We start from the raw sequence: 14,639 nt of genomic DNA, 5'->3' as shown, positions 1-14,639 counted from the left end.
TCTATTATAAAATACAACAGCAGCTCACTTACTTTGTAGATAGGGAGGAGACAGCATGAAGCAGTGCCAGGGCAGGTTCATGTTGTGTGTTAGGAAAAGGTTTTTCATTGAGGAGGTGGCTGGCCCTGAAAAAAGCATCCACAGGGCAATGCTCATGGCCACAAGCTGCCACAGCTCAAGGAGCAGCTTGTATCTGAATTACCTCCTGCAATATGCCAGAGCACACTCCAGGGAGACCTGTCTCAGTTTGGACAATGATCTCACAAGTAGGGGTTGAACTGTGGGTGCTCCTCTGTGGAGCCACAAGTTGGGCTCAGTACTCTTTGTGGTCCTTTCCAACTAAGGATATTCAGTGACTCAGTGACTCTTGAAAATTATATCATTGGAATAGGTTTTTCTTCAGGCAGTAAAACTACTGATCCTCCTATCAATCTGTGGGAACAAGCTCGCACATGAAGTAAGCGTTTCAGTACTACTGTCTGTCTCCAAAAGGGCATTGATAAAATCTCTCTCCAGCAATCTGTTTTAGTAACTAAGTAGCTTTAGTTTTCTACTCCTTGGCCAAATAGAGTTCTGACAGACAACACTGTGAAATTAATCATGTTTCCTTAGAAAACGTGGGTTAAAAATAGTGTTCTTGGGTAAGGGTCTTAATTTCTGATTCTTAGAAGAATATAGCTCATATAAAGCTAAAGATTCTACCTCTTCCCAACACTGTCTCTTCTAGATCTCTCTGATATTTTTTAAATGTGTGATAGCATTCAAACTGAGAATTAGTTCTTGTGGTATCTCCTCCCTGAGAATGCAAACTCTGAAGGTGTTATTTGAAAGAAAATACATCATGTGATGTTATCATTTTACAAATCAGTTATCATAGTGTTAAAAAGCCCCAGGAATGCAGGTCCAGTCTTCTTCATTTCCCCTCTTTCCTTTATACTCTTACATGTTCTAATCCACTTCAGATTTTCCAGTGTGTGTCAATGTGTACTAAGAAGAGGAGTTAAAAAAGGATACAAGAATACACATTCAGGCTCTCACTGTGTTCTGATCTTTTTTATTAGCTGTCCTGTCACAGTCACTCTCAGCTCTGTTTTGTGCCTGTATATCTATTGAACTGAACTCTCATTCATATTTTTGTTCATAACTTCCTTAGGAAGCACGCCCATTATTTTTGGACTAGATTACAAAGACAATTCTATAAACTAGCTGTTGTGTTTTCCTCTGTGTTGTGGCTTAACTCGAGGCATTTTGTGCCTTCATGTAAATGCAGCTGTCAATTAAAGACCAAAAGGCTTTCTGGGAAACTCTCAAATATCTTAAATAATGGCATCCTCGTTCCAAATGTGATGCTTCATCCCATTTCCCCTTGAATCAGTGCAAAGAGATGCAATGATCCCTTTGCTTTTGAAGCTATCGCATTAATTCCATAGTTAAGTTTTTACAAGGGAGACCTTATCATCCTCTGTAACTACCTGAAAATAGATGTTGACAAGGAGGGAGTTAGCCTTTTCTAGGAAATAGGGATATCATGAGAGGGAATGGCCTCAAGTTGTGCCAATGTATTTTCAGTTGGATATTAGGAAAAACTTCTTCCCTGAAAGTGTGCTCAGGCACTGGAATGGGCTGCCATGGAGGAGGTGGAGTCACTGTCCCTGGAGGACAAGAAATGTGTAGACGTGCTACTAAGGAATATGGTTTAGTGGGGAAATATTGGTGGTAGGTGGATGGTTGGACTGGATGATCTTAAAGGTCTTTTCCACCCTTGGTGATTCTGTGATTCTATAAATTGATTATAGGAGCTAAATAAGCAATATAAATGTATATTTTTAAAATAGCTTTAGATTGTTATAGGTAAGAGGAGGACTGTGTCTGCATCCAGAAAAATCCACTCCAAAACCATTTGCTGAGAGGTGAAGTTCCAGGAATAGCCTAAGTATGTTTTTGAAAATGCATTTGGAAAGCAAAAATAATCTTTCTTAGCATTTATATAGTGGTGTTTTTACACACATACATACACACAAAGAGAACAATTTCCCATTTTCCAAAAATATTCCATTGTTTTTTTCTCTACAGATTACCTAGCACCGTATCTACTATAAACTTATTAGTGAGATGCAGTGAACAAAGTGCTAAGTTCTGTGCAAGAACTTCACTGAAATAGAAATATTCTACATATATATTATCAGTCCCACATTTGCTTAAGAGTTTCCTGGTCTGGATATTTGTCAGAGCAAGATTTGGATATGTAGTGCTATCATCACTGCAGATCATTTCCATGCAAAAGAAATCATCTTGTCCCTTAACCTGGAGCACTCAGAGGACAGGTCCCTCTGGAGTGTGCTCTGGCATGCTGCAGGAAGTAATTCAGATGCAAGCTGCTTATAGCCTGTAGGAACAGTCTGTGATTAAGAACAAAATGTGTTTTATCATAAAATTCCATTTTATAGGTAAATATGATCTGAGTCACATAGTGTCCAAGTGTTTTATAACATATGCATATAGTACATGCATTTGCTGCCAGGAAGGGAATAAAAAAAATAAAATTGGTTCATCACTGTGTAATTTTATCAAAATCATAGGATAATTGAACTAAACTCGATTACTGAAAAATCCAAGAAATGTCTGGATGTTTAGAAATGGAAGCTAAGACTTCAGACTTTCATTTAGTTTGTTCATGAATCAAGTATGTGCTTCCCTGAGGAATACAGGTTTGTGTGTTTGTATGTGAGGCAGAACACTTAGGGGGTCTACAGAACATAAATTTCCCAGGCAACATTAGGGGGTCTTTGTCTGGGTCAAGACGCACTTCAACCTTCTGTCTGGCAGACTAAAAACTCTTTTTCAGTGTGTACCTTTTGAGCTGCAGCGTCCCCACTGGTGAATTTCTGTGCAGCGCTTGTTCAAATAGAGAAATAAAATGTTTCAGTAATGTGAGATCAGATAACCTGAGAACTTACCGTTAAATAATTATTTTGCTGTAAGAGCTAAAAGTTGGGACATCAGTAAAGAAATGGAACCGCTTCAGGTTTTTGACTGTGTTTTTATTCTTTAATTATTTGGTGATAAAGACACTATTGGAGGGACAGCAAATGCCCAACATCACAATGCTGCTATCTCACCTCAACAGGCAAAAGTACAGGCACATAACAACTTACCACTGCCACAGATAAAGCTAAACAAACTTACAAAAGAGATCTGTAAGGAATGGAATCATCAATTAAAAGAGCATTATTTTGAAGCAGGCTTATTTTCACCCAGCCTTTTTTTTTAAACCCTTTTTTCAGGTCAAGTGATGCTGAAGGAAAACCATAAGAATAATACAGGAGAGCCAGGCAGTGGCTTTTCTGTAGCTTACCGATGGGTCTTGAAGACCCTTTGCTCAACTGTGGACAACACTTCTGATTCTAGCTAGTGACTATTTACCATTATAGAAAATTATAACTCTAGTTGAAGTATGAACTATAAATGACAGTTCCTGTATTTTATTTTCCTTGTGTCTCTTGCTGTGTTCAGGTAATCCCTACTGAAGCCATTTTCAGAAGCTTCTTAGCTGATAAACTAGATGATCAAGTATTCATGATCTAATTTATCAAATGTGGAGAGCAATGCTCTGAATGTATGAATATATTTCTATTCTTGCATAGTTTCTAAAAAATGTAAACAGTGGTATACTGATAAATTAATTCTTTGATATGCTTGTGCTGGTAATGTGTTTTAAGAAAACCAGTAAGTAAGAATGTGTTATCTAAAACAAAATTTAGATCAGTCACAGTGTTTGATCGATTTCATCTTCTGATCAAACAGGAACCTAGCATTAAAGCCGCTTTTTACCTCTAAAAACCAGCCCCTACCTTTGTGAATTAGCTGCTGTTACCCTCCAGTCTCCCAAAACTTTCCTTCTGAAACCTGTCCTTTTCTGTCTTCCCCTTTTTACTCTTCTGTGTCTGCGCTGTTTATCCATCCACTGGCTGATAGTGTCTTTACATCCAAAATGCAAAGCAGACAGATGGGCGCCTCAGGAAAGAACATGACTAAGAGCACCAGCATCGGTGGGGACATGTACACGCTGGAGAAGAACGACGGTAGCCAGTCGGACACGGCAGTGGGCACCGTTGGAGGAGGCAGCAAGAAGAGACGCTCCAGCATTGGTGCCAAGATGGTGGCCATCGTGGGTCTCTCGAGGAAAAGCCGTAGCACATCGCAACTCAGCCAAACTGGTAGGAACTGGATCTTTTTTTCCCCTCTGGAGTCATCACTTAAATGTGCATAATATGCATTTATTGTGGTTTATTCATTTGGCTGTCCTGTTGAAGTTGCCTGATCAACAGTATTCTAGTGAAAGAAGAAAATGCTCAAGCATTTCTTTTTAACTGGACATTCACTAAACTTGGTTTTTAGCAAAAATCCTTTCCAGGTTGGACTGAGGCTTGTACTTCCTGCTTGCTGGACCCTACTTAACAATTCCTTTGCTTCCCAGGAGCCAACTTGAGATGCTGTTCTTACATTTGTGGGAACTCTGAATGGGAGTTTGTGCATGGTCGCTGAAATGCAGTTGCAAAATTCCTTCTCTTTTGTAACATATAGAGCCTGTTTATTTCAGCTTGTTCTTTTCTCACATTTGAATATCCACCCTTATTTTGAAACAAAACAATTTCCATGAACCAAATGTTTTATTGTATTTTAGTGCAGCAGTAGAGTCGTTCTATTAATTTTTAATATCTTTCTTTTCATCCTACAGGCATATTCACTATCGGTAAATATTTTCCTCATTTTTGTTTATGTCAGTTAAAATTCAATACTGAAATATTTTATCTAGGAAAAGTGGAGAGTTTTTTCTGTCTGATAGCTAAAGAATTATACAATTATACAATTTTTTAATTTCTCCTATTCCACGGAAAATCCATATAATGCACTCTGAAAAGCTCTCATTGACAATTAAGGAATCTGTATAGGACAAGTGTATTTTATATGGAAAATTATTACTTATATTTGAATACATATTCATATTGTATATACATATATATAAATGCAGTTAAGCATGTTAAATGTGTGCACATACATATATTTATATATTTCAAGTTATATACATGACTTTTATTATATGTTCAGTATCTAAGCAACGTTATTGTGATATGGTTCAGTCTGAGTTCACAAATAGCATTCAGCCATGTGCAGTCCCATCAGGAGGTGTCTGTTCTAAGCACTGTATCAATATTTATAAGAGATTTTTTAGTTCTTTGCGAAGTTTGCATTTATTGTGAACCCAAAGTTATAAGAGTTTCAAAATGCAAGTACATGGAGCAAAGTGATGTCTTGCAGTGTCATAAATTGTGGCACATTTTGTAAGTAAATTTTTGTTCATGGAAACAGCAGAACTTAAGAGGGGATTCAGGAAGTAAGAGCTTGGAAGAAAGACAATAGTACAGAAAAGAGAAGTACAGAAAGAGAGCAGAGAAAGCTTGCATCTTACTGAATGTGGAAAGAGTCAGGAAGGAATAAGAAGCAGAGGGTTAAGAATACAGACATGGAATGCTCTGAAAATCATGCAGACACTGATGAATCCATTGTAGGCAAGTCTTTGCAGCAGTCTCCTGCGTTAACAACTCATTTGGAGGTTACTGAAATGACAGTTTCATATATGTATTCTGTTTTCTCTTAGCTCAAATGAATGGGAACATTGAAGTAATCTTTACACAGATCTGTTAAATATCATGTGGATAGTACATCAGTATATAACTGTATTAATGTACGTGGATATCAACTCATACTTATTGCTCTACATAACTAGTACTGACATGTTTTTATCATTTACTCTAAAAGATACTAAATGAAAGCTCTCAGCTCTCTGTGTGTTGTTCAAATATAAATCTCAGCACTAAAGAGAATCAGTAGCACTATGTAGCTGCTTAGATTTGATTTACATACCATGCTGATTAAATTTTTTGGGGTAGTACTTTTAATCTGAAGTTTCTCTGTTTTATCTGATCAATTACCCAACATCTGGTAGATACTCAAGCTAGGGAAAAACTGTGAAATGTAACTCTTTCAAAACTTCTCAAGGTCTCTTGACCCATTGAGTGTAAGAGGATATTCTGAAAAACTTGTGACTACTAAGCTGTATGTCTCCTGCAGCAGAAACCCCAAAGCCCACATGGTTCTGGCTGGCAGTCCTTCTCACTCAGCTGCTCCCTGAGAGATACCTGCACTCAGGCCTGCACTTGGCCCAGCAGGGCTCTACAGCCAGAGCAGCTCCTGCTGCTCCTTCTAAAAAGGCCCCTTGTGTGTAGGCTGGGTATAGGCTGCTTTGTACAGCTGTTACTGCACACATGTTCCTGGGGTGCGCCCAGGCTGTCTCTGTCCTGGGACCTGAAGGGGCCTGTCTGATGGCCATGGGGCTGCACCTCACAGGACAGGAACATGCATCGTTGAAACCCAAAAAGTCAGAAGGATCGTGAGGCCCCGCTTTCACGGTCTGTATTCGTACTGAAAATCAAGATCAAGCGAGCTTTTGCCCTTCTGCTCCACGGGAGGTTTCTGGCCTCCCTGAGCTCGCCTTGGTTGGGTCATACGAGCATGTTGGTGATACAGTCAGTAAGCTGGTGGCCACATGTTGGGAGAACCTCTAACACTGTGTCTGCAGTGAGACAAGGCAGTGGTCTGTTGGATAGGTGAGGGGCAGGTCATATCAAGAAGTTTTTGTCCTGCATGTCTTCAGCATCCATCAAGAAATTTTAAGGAGAATATTGGACATGTGTTAGACAAGAATGCCGGAGGTTTAAAGCTTGCAATTACTGCATGTAATGAATTCATAAATATTGCCTAATTTATCTCATCCTGTTCCTGTTTTGTCATGGTAAGTGCCTGAACAAGGAATCGTGTTGGCACAGGCACTAATACAAGGCCTGGTATTGAAATACAGAATGTGCTGTAAACTTTCTGTGAGTAAATTTTCTAGAACTGCAAGGCAGGGGATACTCCACTTGCAAGGCACTGTTACTGTATACAAACTGGTCAAATTATAAAGGGTACTTGGGTAGCTTATGAAGATATTATACTAATTGATTAGTCAGCTATGTGTCTCCTTACTTAGCACATCAATATCGTGAGATAAATATACAGAAAGTTGTGATCATATCACAGTAACTTTTATTATAATTTTTTTTTTCTCATATTAAAGTCAATAAGTGCCTAGTGGCATCCCTGAAATTTGTTTCTAGTGTCTTGTTAGGCATACTTGTGTTTCAATGGTTTTCTTCATTCCTATTTTATAACTAAATCTATGCCAGAAATTTTTGAAAATGGGTCATTGTAGCTGCTGTCATACATGTGAATCAGGCATACAATGAATGCCTTAAAAAATCAATTTTTACTGTCATTTCAATTCAATGTTATTGCCGTTGTATGGCATAGTACCGTATATCGACACATGAAATATGTACAACCAAAAGTATTTTTTATTCTCGTCTGTATTTCTAGTGCATCCCAGTAGGAACTCTTTGGTTTTTTGAATAAAGGGTGTGTTGATTTGTTGTTATTGGTGGGATGAAAAGGAGTAGCAGTATTAATAATTATATAATTTATTATCTGTCAAAAGCATTTTGATTTCATTCAGTTATGGTTGGTGTCTATTTTATGTTGGAAGACATCTAAGGAGCATGGAGAATACATTTGAAATATGACAAAAACTTGAATAAGCAGTAGAAGCAATGCTGTATTCTCCTCAGAGATATAATAATGCAGCCTTAAAATGCCTAGAAAATTGATAATCAATTAACTCTACTGAACAATTTCATCAAAGGTTATTTATGAGAGTAGAATAATAATTTAGGAAGTTGGGCTGACCTGTTTTCATTGACACAGCCACTAAGAACTGATCTTTTTTGTTGATCTTGCCAAGAGAATCCAAGTATTCAGTACATACGGGTGAAATGTTCTCAAATCCATTACATGAAAAGATCTTAAATGGTGCCCTATGAATCACTCTCCTTAAGGAAAAAGAAATAACAGAAAAAACTGCTGGCGTTAACACCACAGGAATACAGAAAACAATGAATCAAAATAGACAAGACTAATTTTCTGCTTTCCATTTTTGTTTAAGGAAGCATTGCAATTTATTTATTTGTTTGTTTGTTTGTTTATAATTTCATATTAGCTTTCCTAAGTGTTAAAATTTGTAGAAGTAGCAGTGCTGGTTGTTCTTTTCTATTATTTGACTTAATAAAAAAATTAGGTGTGAGAATATATAGTATATCTTGTAACTTACTTCAACGCAATTAAAAAACAAAGCCTGTAAATCTCTGTAATTTATTTATCCTTGAAATTAAGTTAATGGTTGGCTGACACATAGGTAATTGTACTTAAGATAAGTTTTACTTAAGATAAGACTTAGTAAAATACAGGATACTGTAGAATAGATTTGACAAGGTTAATCAGACTTGACTACTGTTCTGATTTCGGTATGTTTTCACTGCTACAAAAAATCACTGAAGTAATAATCCCCACACTTGATTCAAGATACCATTCCTAGAAGGCTTGCAGGTTAGGAGGAGTTTATGTTATGACCTTTAGGTTTTAATTCCACAGGCATTTCTCCTGGTAGAAAATCTGGCTTCTTTTAGGTAAATAAAAGACAAAATGCGGATCCCAACTAGCATCTCAGTGGTGTTTGCTCAGCTGCTCATATCTGAAATTCAGTACTTTTCCTGTTAGACAGCCCCAAGAGAATGGATGACCAGGCTTGCATACAGGTGCAAACCTGTAGTCTGCCATTCAATTTAGATCATGAGAGAAATTTTTGTCCTCTTCTGACTATCCTGTCTTGCTTCTAACTCAAATGTACCCTCTCTGCCAGCCAGATAGGCGGATACCTTATTTAGCTGACATTGATCTCCTGACAAATGTTTTGCCTTCTTTAATTAGCTAAGTCCCACTGTGCTTATATGCTGACTCTACCTAAAAGCCTAAGCAGTTCATGTTTTCAAAAGATTTTTTAGCTGCTAGACCACACTGTGACCTATACATATGAAAACATTTCCTGTGTGCACATTCAGTCACATGTACAGAGTCCTGTACATTCTCAGCATTTGAGAATGCCATGACATAGTTAGGTATCTGACTGCAATAGCTGACCTCTATTAAGATATGTGATAAAAGAGAATGCACGTAATGTCATGACTTGATATGTACTAGTGCAGTAATGCCTGCAGAGAGGTGTGACCATATGTTTTGAATGGGATTTTATTTTCTGCGTGTGTCTTAAAATTATGGATTCTGTGTAGTTTATAGAGTGTTGAAACTAAGGACTGAAGTGCTGCGTTAATATGTAGAATGTCTTAGGTCTGTTGTGAACCAGCCATATAGCCCATAAACTCATTTCCTCAATTACTGGTATGACTGAAAACAATCTGTTGGGAACATTGGTCTTTTCACATTTCTCAGTTCAAAGTCTGAATTTTTATAAAGAACAGTTTTCTACCACACGTGGTACATGTTTCCTATTAAAAAGAGTATGATTATTAACTTCCAACAGTGGAGACTGAAGGAGAAACTTCATCAATTGCCTTTCATTGTCTAAAATGAGGTAAAATAGGGTGAGCAAACAACTTTCCAAACTAGAATTGGGTTGGTTTTCATAGCACATATCACTGTTTTCTATCTCTATAATTAGCTGATGTGGCCAAAACTGCAGCTGAAATGATTATGTATTATTTTTAATTTTTTAATTTTTATTTTTTGTTTTTTAAAAAAAAGAAATCACGTAATTCAGGTGATTTGAATCAAGTCTTTTGTGTGGTATTTTATTTTCTCTCCTATTCAAGAAGCAGATTAGCATTGTTAACAAATAGCTTTAATATGTAGTATCATACATGTAACAATATTCCTGATGTATAATCTGATTTAATTTCAAAATAAGCTCATATTACTTTGATAGAAATATAGGATTAGTAGTTGACAAGAGATTAAGGCCAATTTGTTCTACTGATTAGTTGAGACTCATGACCTGAGTCCTTTACCAAGGAGAAAGTGCCATTATAATGAACGCATTAGTATGAACATTAATCAGCTTTTACTAAATAAACTCTGGAGAGTATGCTGACAAATAAATAGACACCCATGAGCTTTACAATTGACTGTGGTAGAAGTAAAATAAATTCCATGGTTGCACGCATTTGCATGATAAAAAATGACTTATATTTCTAAAAATAATTTTCTGTGTTGCCAACCCTTTCCTTAAAAAGGCCACTTACTTATATTACCACTTGGTCTCATTAACAAGGGAAAAAACCAGCAAGCTCTAAGTGAGATCAGAACATTTAGCTTGACCTTCTACAAGATTTTCACACCTTTCATAATTAGAGGTAAAAATAGAGAGAGAAATGTAGGGTGTTCTTTCTTGGTAAGAATACTGCTAAGTTGTCTGTTCTTATTCAGAGCAGAATTCTCGTAAGATTCCCGCTCAAAAAAATACATATCTCGTTAGGAAAAAAAAAAAAAAGTTTAAAGCTGTTTTATTTCTGTATTCACAGTAAACAAAATTTGTTCTTTCTGTTGTTGCATAAGCAAAACAGAATTTTTTTATGCTTCCTCTTGAATTAATTTAATCTGGAAAGCATTTCTATTTTATGCTATAGGAGAGATATTCAACAGAATAATTTAAGCTGTCCATAAATTTTTGTTTGAGGAATACTTTTGTAACTTCATAATCCTTTAGTTAACCTACATGTATGAATTTTTTTGTCGGATACGCTGTGTAAAAGGGCTCTGCACTCATAGAAACTAGAAAAGAAGAACTTCATAGGCAATTTTGTACTTCTCTGTGGGCAATTATTCACTTCTCAGCTAGCCTGAAATGTCCAAGATACTCACCTACTTGTAGTTCCATGTATCTTTATGGTTTATATTTTAGAGAATAAGTTATTTCCAGTTGAATTAAAATTTCTAGAATTGCCAATTTCTTTACATAGCCATCTCAATGACTATATGCTTATATTGTTCTAGAAAGATAATACTCATCCACATGTTGCTCCATGAAGCACCTTCATTAAACAGCACTGTGCCCTGGAGGCTGATTTATTGAGATCAGGAAGAACAAAGAGGGCTTTCATACCTTGCTCTAGGACAGGTCTCAGAACCAGGATTCTAGCATCAAGAATAAATACAACATTTATATTTATAGGTTCATTACTGCTGCATCTTTTTAGATTTAACATTTCATAGTAATATAGGATTTTCTTCGGTGTACATGAATGCAAGGAAATATTAAAGGTCCTGTAGCAAGTCATAGCTCGATATTGAATTTATGTGTCTAACAATGCCCAGGCAATGAGCAATAACATTAGTACTCTTTTGATAATGCAAATTTATTTCTAAGGATAGAAGACATTTCCTAAAATAATTACCTTCACATCAAAAAAATCACAAAACTGTCCCTGGAGGTAAAGCTGGTATTACAGTCATGCTTTCCAGACTAATTCTGAACAGTTCTCTGGCTTCAACTGATATCATAGAATCACAGAATCACAGGGTTGGAAACTACCTATAAGATCATCTAGTCCAACCATCCTCTCATTACCCCTGCTACCACAAGCACTAAACCATATCTCGTAGCTCCTCATCCAGGCGCCTCTTGAACACTGCCAGGTACGGCGACTCCACCACCTTCTTGGGCAGCCATTCCAGTGCCTGACCACTCTGAGAGAAGTTTTTCCTCATCTCTAACCTAAACCTCCTCTGATACAACTTGCAGCCATTTCCCCAGGTTCTGTTCATTGCCTGGGAGAAGAGGCCAAACTCCTCTTCACCACAGCCTCCCTTCAGGAAGTTGTACAGTGCAGTGAGGTCTCCCCTGAGCCTCTGCTTCTCCAGACTGAACAATCCCAGCTCCCTCAACTGCTCCTCATAAGACTTGTGCTCCAGACCCCTCACCAGTTTCGTTGCCCCTCTCTGGACACGCTCCAGGACCTCAGTGTCTTTCCTGTAGTGAGGGGCGAAAACGGAACACAGTACTCGAGGTGCAGCCTCACCAGTGCTGAGCACAGAGGGATGATCACCTCCCTGCTCCTGCTGGCCACGCTGTTTCTAATGCAGGCCAGGATGCCATTGTCCCTCTTGGCCACCTGGGCACACTGTCGGCTCATGTTCAGCTGAGCATCAACCAACACTCCCAGGTTCCTTTCCTCTTCACACTCATCCAGCCACTCATCCCCAAGCCTATAGCGCTGCATGAGGTTGTTGTGGCCAAAGTGCAGGAGCCAGCTGAACCCCATCCCATTCACCTCAGCCCAACTATCCAGCTTATCTAAATCCCTCTGAAGGGCCTCCCTACCCTCAGGCAGATCAACAACACCACCCAATTTGGTGTCATCTGCAAACTTACTGAGGATGCACTCAGTGCCCTCATCTAGATCATCAATAAAGATATTAAACAAGATGGATCCCAGTACCGACCCCTGGGGGACACCACTTGAAACTGAGCGCCAGCTGGACTTAACTCCATTCACCACAACCTGTTGGGCACGGCCCTGTAGCCAGTTCCTTACCCAAAGAAGTGTATATCTGTCCAGGCCATGGGCAGCCAGTTTCCCCAGGAGAATCCTGTGAGAGACTGTGTCAAAGGCTTTGCTGAAGACTAGGTAGACTACATCAACAGCCTTTCCCTCATCTACCAGTCTGGTCACCCAGTCACAGAAGGAGATGAGGTTGGTCAAGCACGACCTGCCTTTAATGAACCCGTGCTAGCTGGGCCTGATCCCCTGGACATCACGCATATGCCATGTGATCTCACCTGAGATGATTTGCTCCATTACTTTCCCTGGTACTGGTGTCAGGCTGACAGGCCTGTAGTTCCCCGGATCCTCCTTACGGCCCTTCTTCAAGATAGGAGTCACATCAGCAAGTCTCCAATCCTCTGGGACCTCTCCAGTTAACCAGGAGCTCTGATAGATGGCCGAGAGTGGCTTGGCAGTCACCCCTGCCAGCTCCCTCAGCACCCGAGGGTATAGCCAATCCAGTCCCATGGACTTGTGACAGTCCAGATGGAGGAGGAGTTCTCTGTCTCCACCTGAATCGCTAGGGGTGTATTCTGAGTAGCATCCCAGACTTCCAGATCAGGGCGTAAAATGCCCAGAGGATAACTGGTCTGGCTATTAAAGGCAGATGTAAAAAAGGCGTTGAGGACCTCAGCCTTTTCCTTATGCTCAGTGGCCACATTCCCTGCTGCATCAAGTATAGGATGAAAATTAGCCTTGGTTCTTCTTCTACTGTTGATATATAGTTATAAAAGGATTTTTTATTCTCTTTTACTGCAGTGGCCAACCTGAGTTCAAGTTGGGCTTTTGCCTTCCTAACTTCCTCCCTGCATACCTTAGCTACTTCCTTGTAATCTCCCCAAGTAGCCTCTCTCTTCTTCCAGAGGACGTAGACTCTCTTTTTCTCCCTGAGTCTCAACAGTAGTTCCTGGCAGGAACCACACAGGTTGTCTTCCCCTACGGCTCACCTTACAGCACTCAGGGACAGTTCTTGTGCCTTTAAGATCCCCATTTTGAGGAGTGTCCAGGCTTCCTGGATACCTTTATCCTTAACAAGCGACTCTGAAGGGACCCATGCTACAAGCAGATCAAAGTCCACCCTCTAGAAGTTCAATAAAGTAGTTTTCCTGGTCACTTTTTGACATCTCCAAGAATAGAGAATTCTACAATTCCATGGTCGCTGTACCCAAGATGGTCCTCAACCTTCACATCCCCCACCAGTTCTTCTCTGTTAGCGAGGACCGGGTCCAGCAGGGCACCACCTCTGGTAAGCTCTCCTACCAGTTGCATAAGGAAGCTAACTTCCACACAGTCTAGAAATCTCCTGGACTGCTTCCTCTGTGCTATATTGTATTTCCAACATATATCAGGGAAGTTGAAGTCTCCCATGAGAACAAGTGCTGGCGATCGCGTGACTTCCATAAGCTGCTCACAGAATGCCTCGTCCAACTCTTCATCCTGACTAGACGATCAGTAACAGACCCCCACCAAGATGTCACCCCTACAGGCCCTACCCCTGATCCTTACCCATAGACACTCAACTCTGTCATTCCCAACCCCAAACTCTTCAACATCAAAACAGTCTTTAATATAAAGGGCCACACCACCACCCTTCTTTCCTCACCTACCTGTTCTGAAGACCTTGTAGCCATCCATCACAGCACTCCAATCATAGGAGTGGTCCCACCATGTTGGTAATAGCAGCAAGATCATAATTAGCCTGACTCACAATCTCTTACAACTCTTCCTGCTTGTTGCTCAAGCTGCGTGCACTGGTATGTAACTTATGTGGATGCTGCAGTATTTTAAAAGTTTAGTTTTACTGCAGTCTCATATTGCCCATTTCTGCAGGCTGTCATATTCTCTACGATAAGTAAAAACTCAAACCTGTGCTCTCCATAGAGGTAGAAGTTCTAATACTTTTCAAGCACTGGAAAACATACATTTCTCATGGGAAATTAGTCAGATATTGAGAATACAGTTGTGTGGACTGGATTCCTTGTGATGATTTCCCTTGCCATGAACTGGTATATGCTTCTTAGGCATCTCCATTTTGCTTGGCTTTTTCTGCCATGAACGAAGTGTAATACTGCATACAAAACTTGTATGTGC

At 39.3% G+C, this 14,639-nt stretch overlaps 1 protein-coding gene across 21 annotated transcripts in view; it reads left to right on the top strand.

Moving 5' to 3' along the window:
- Positions 1-14,639, top strand: part of RIMS2 (regulating synaptic membrane exocytosis 2) — a gene marked incomplete at both ends in the record, with an annotated part of 434,834 nt that overhangs the window by 382,212 nt on the left and 37,983 nt on the right. For 5 of the 21 annotated variants that reach the window (XM_079533461.1, XM_079533458.1, XM_079533447.1 and 2 more), the window contains one exon: positions 3,976-4,217. The exons of the other annotated variants lie outside the window; for them this stretch is intronic. In XM_079533461.1, coding sequence (XP_079389587.1) covers positions 3,976-4,217 — 242 coding nt within the window. The remainder of the gene's footprint in view (positions 1-3,975; positions 4,218-14,639) is intronic. 21 annotated transcript variants of the gene reach the window in all.

The sequence above is a fragment of the Tetrao urogallus genome (assembly GCF_951394365.1).
Source record: "Tetrao urogallus genome assembly, chromosome: 3".
NCBI lineage: Eukaryota > Metazoa > Chordata > Aves > Galliformes > Phasianidae > Tetrao > Tetrao urogallus.
Note: the sequence above shows the minus strand (reverse complement) of the source record. Positions and strands in the feature narration are given on the sequence as shown.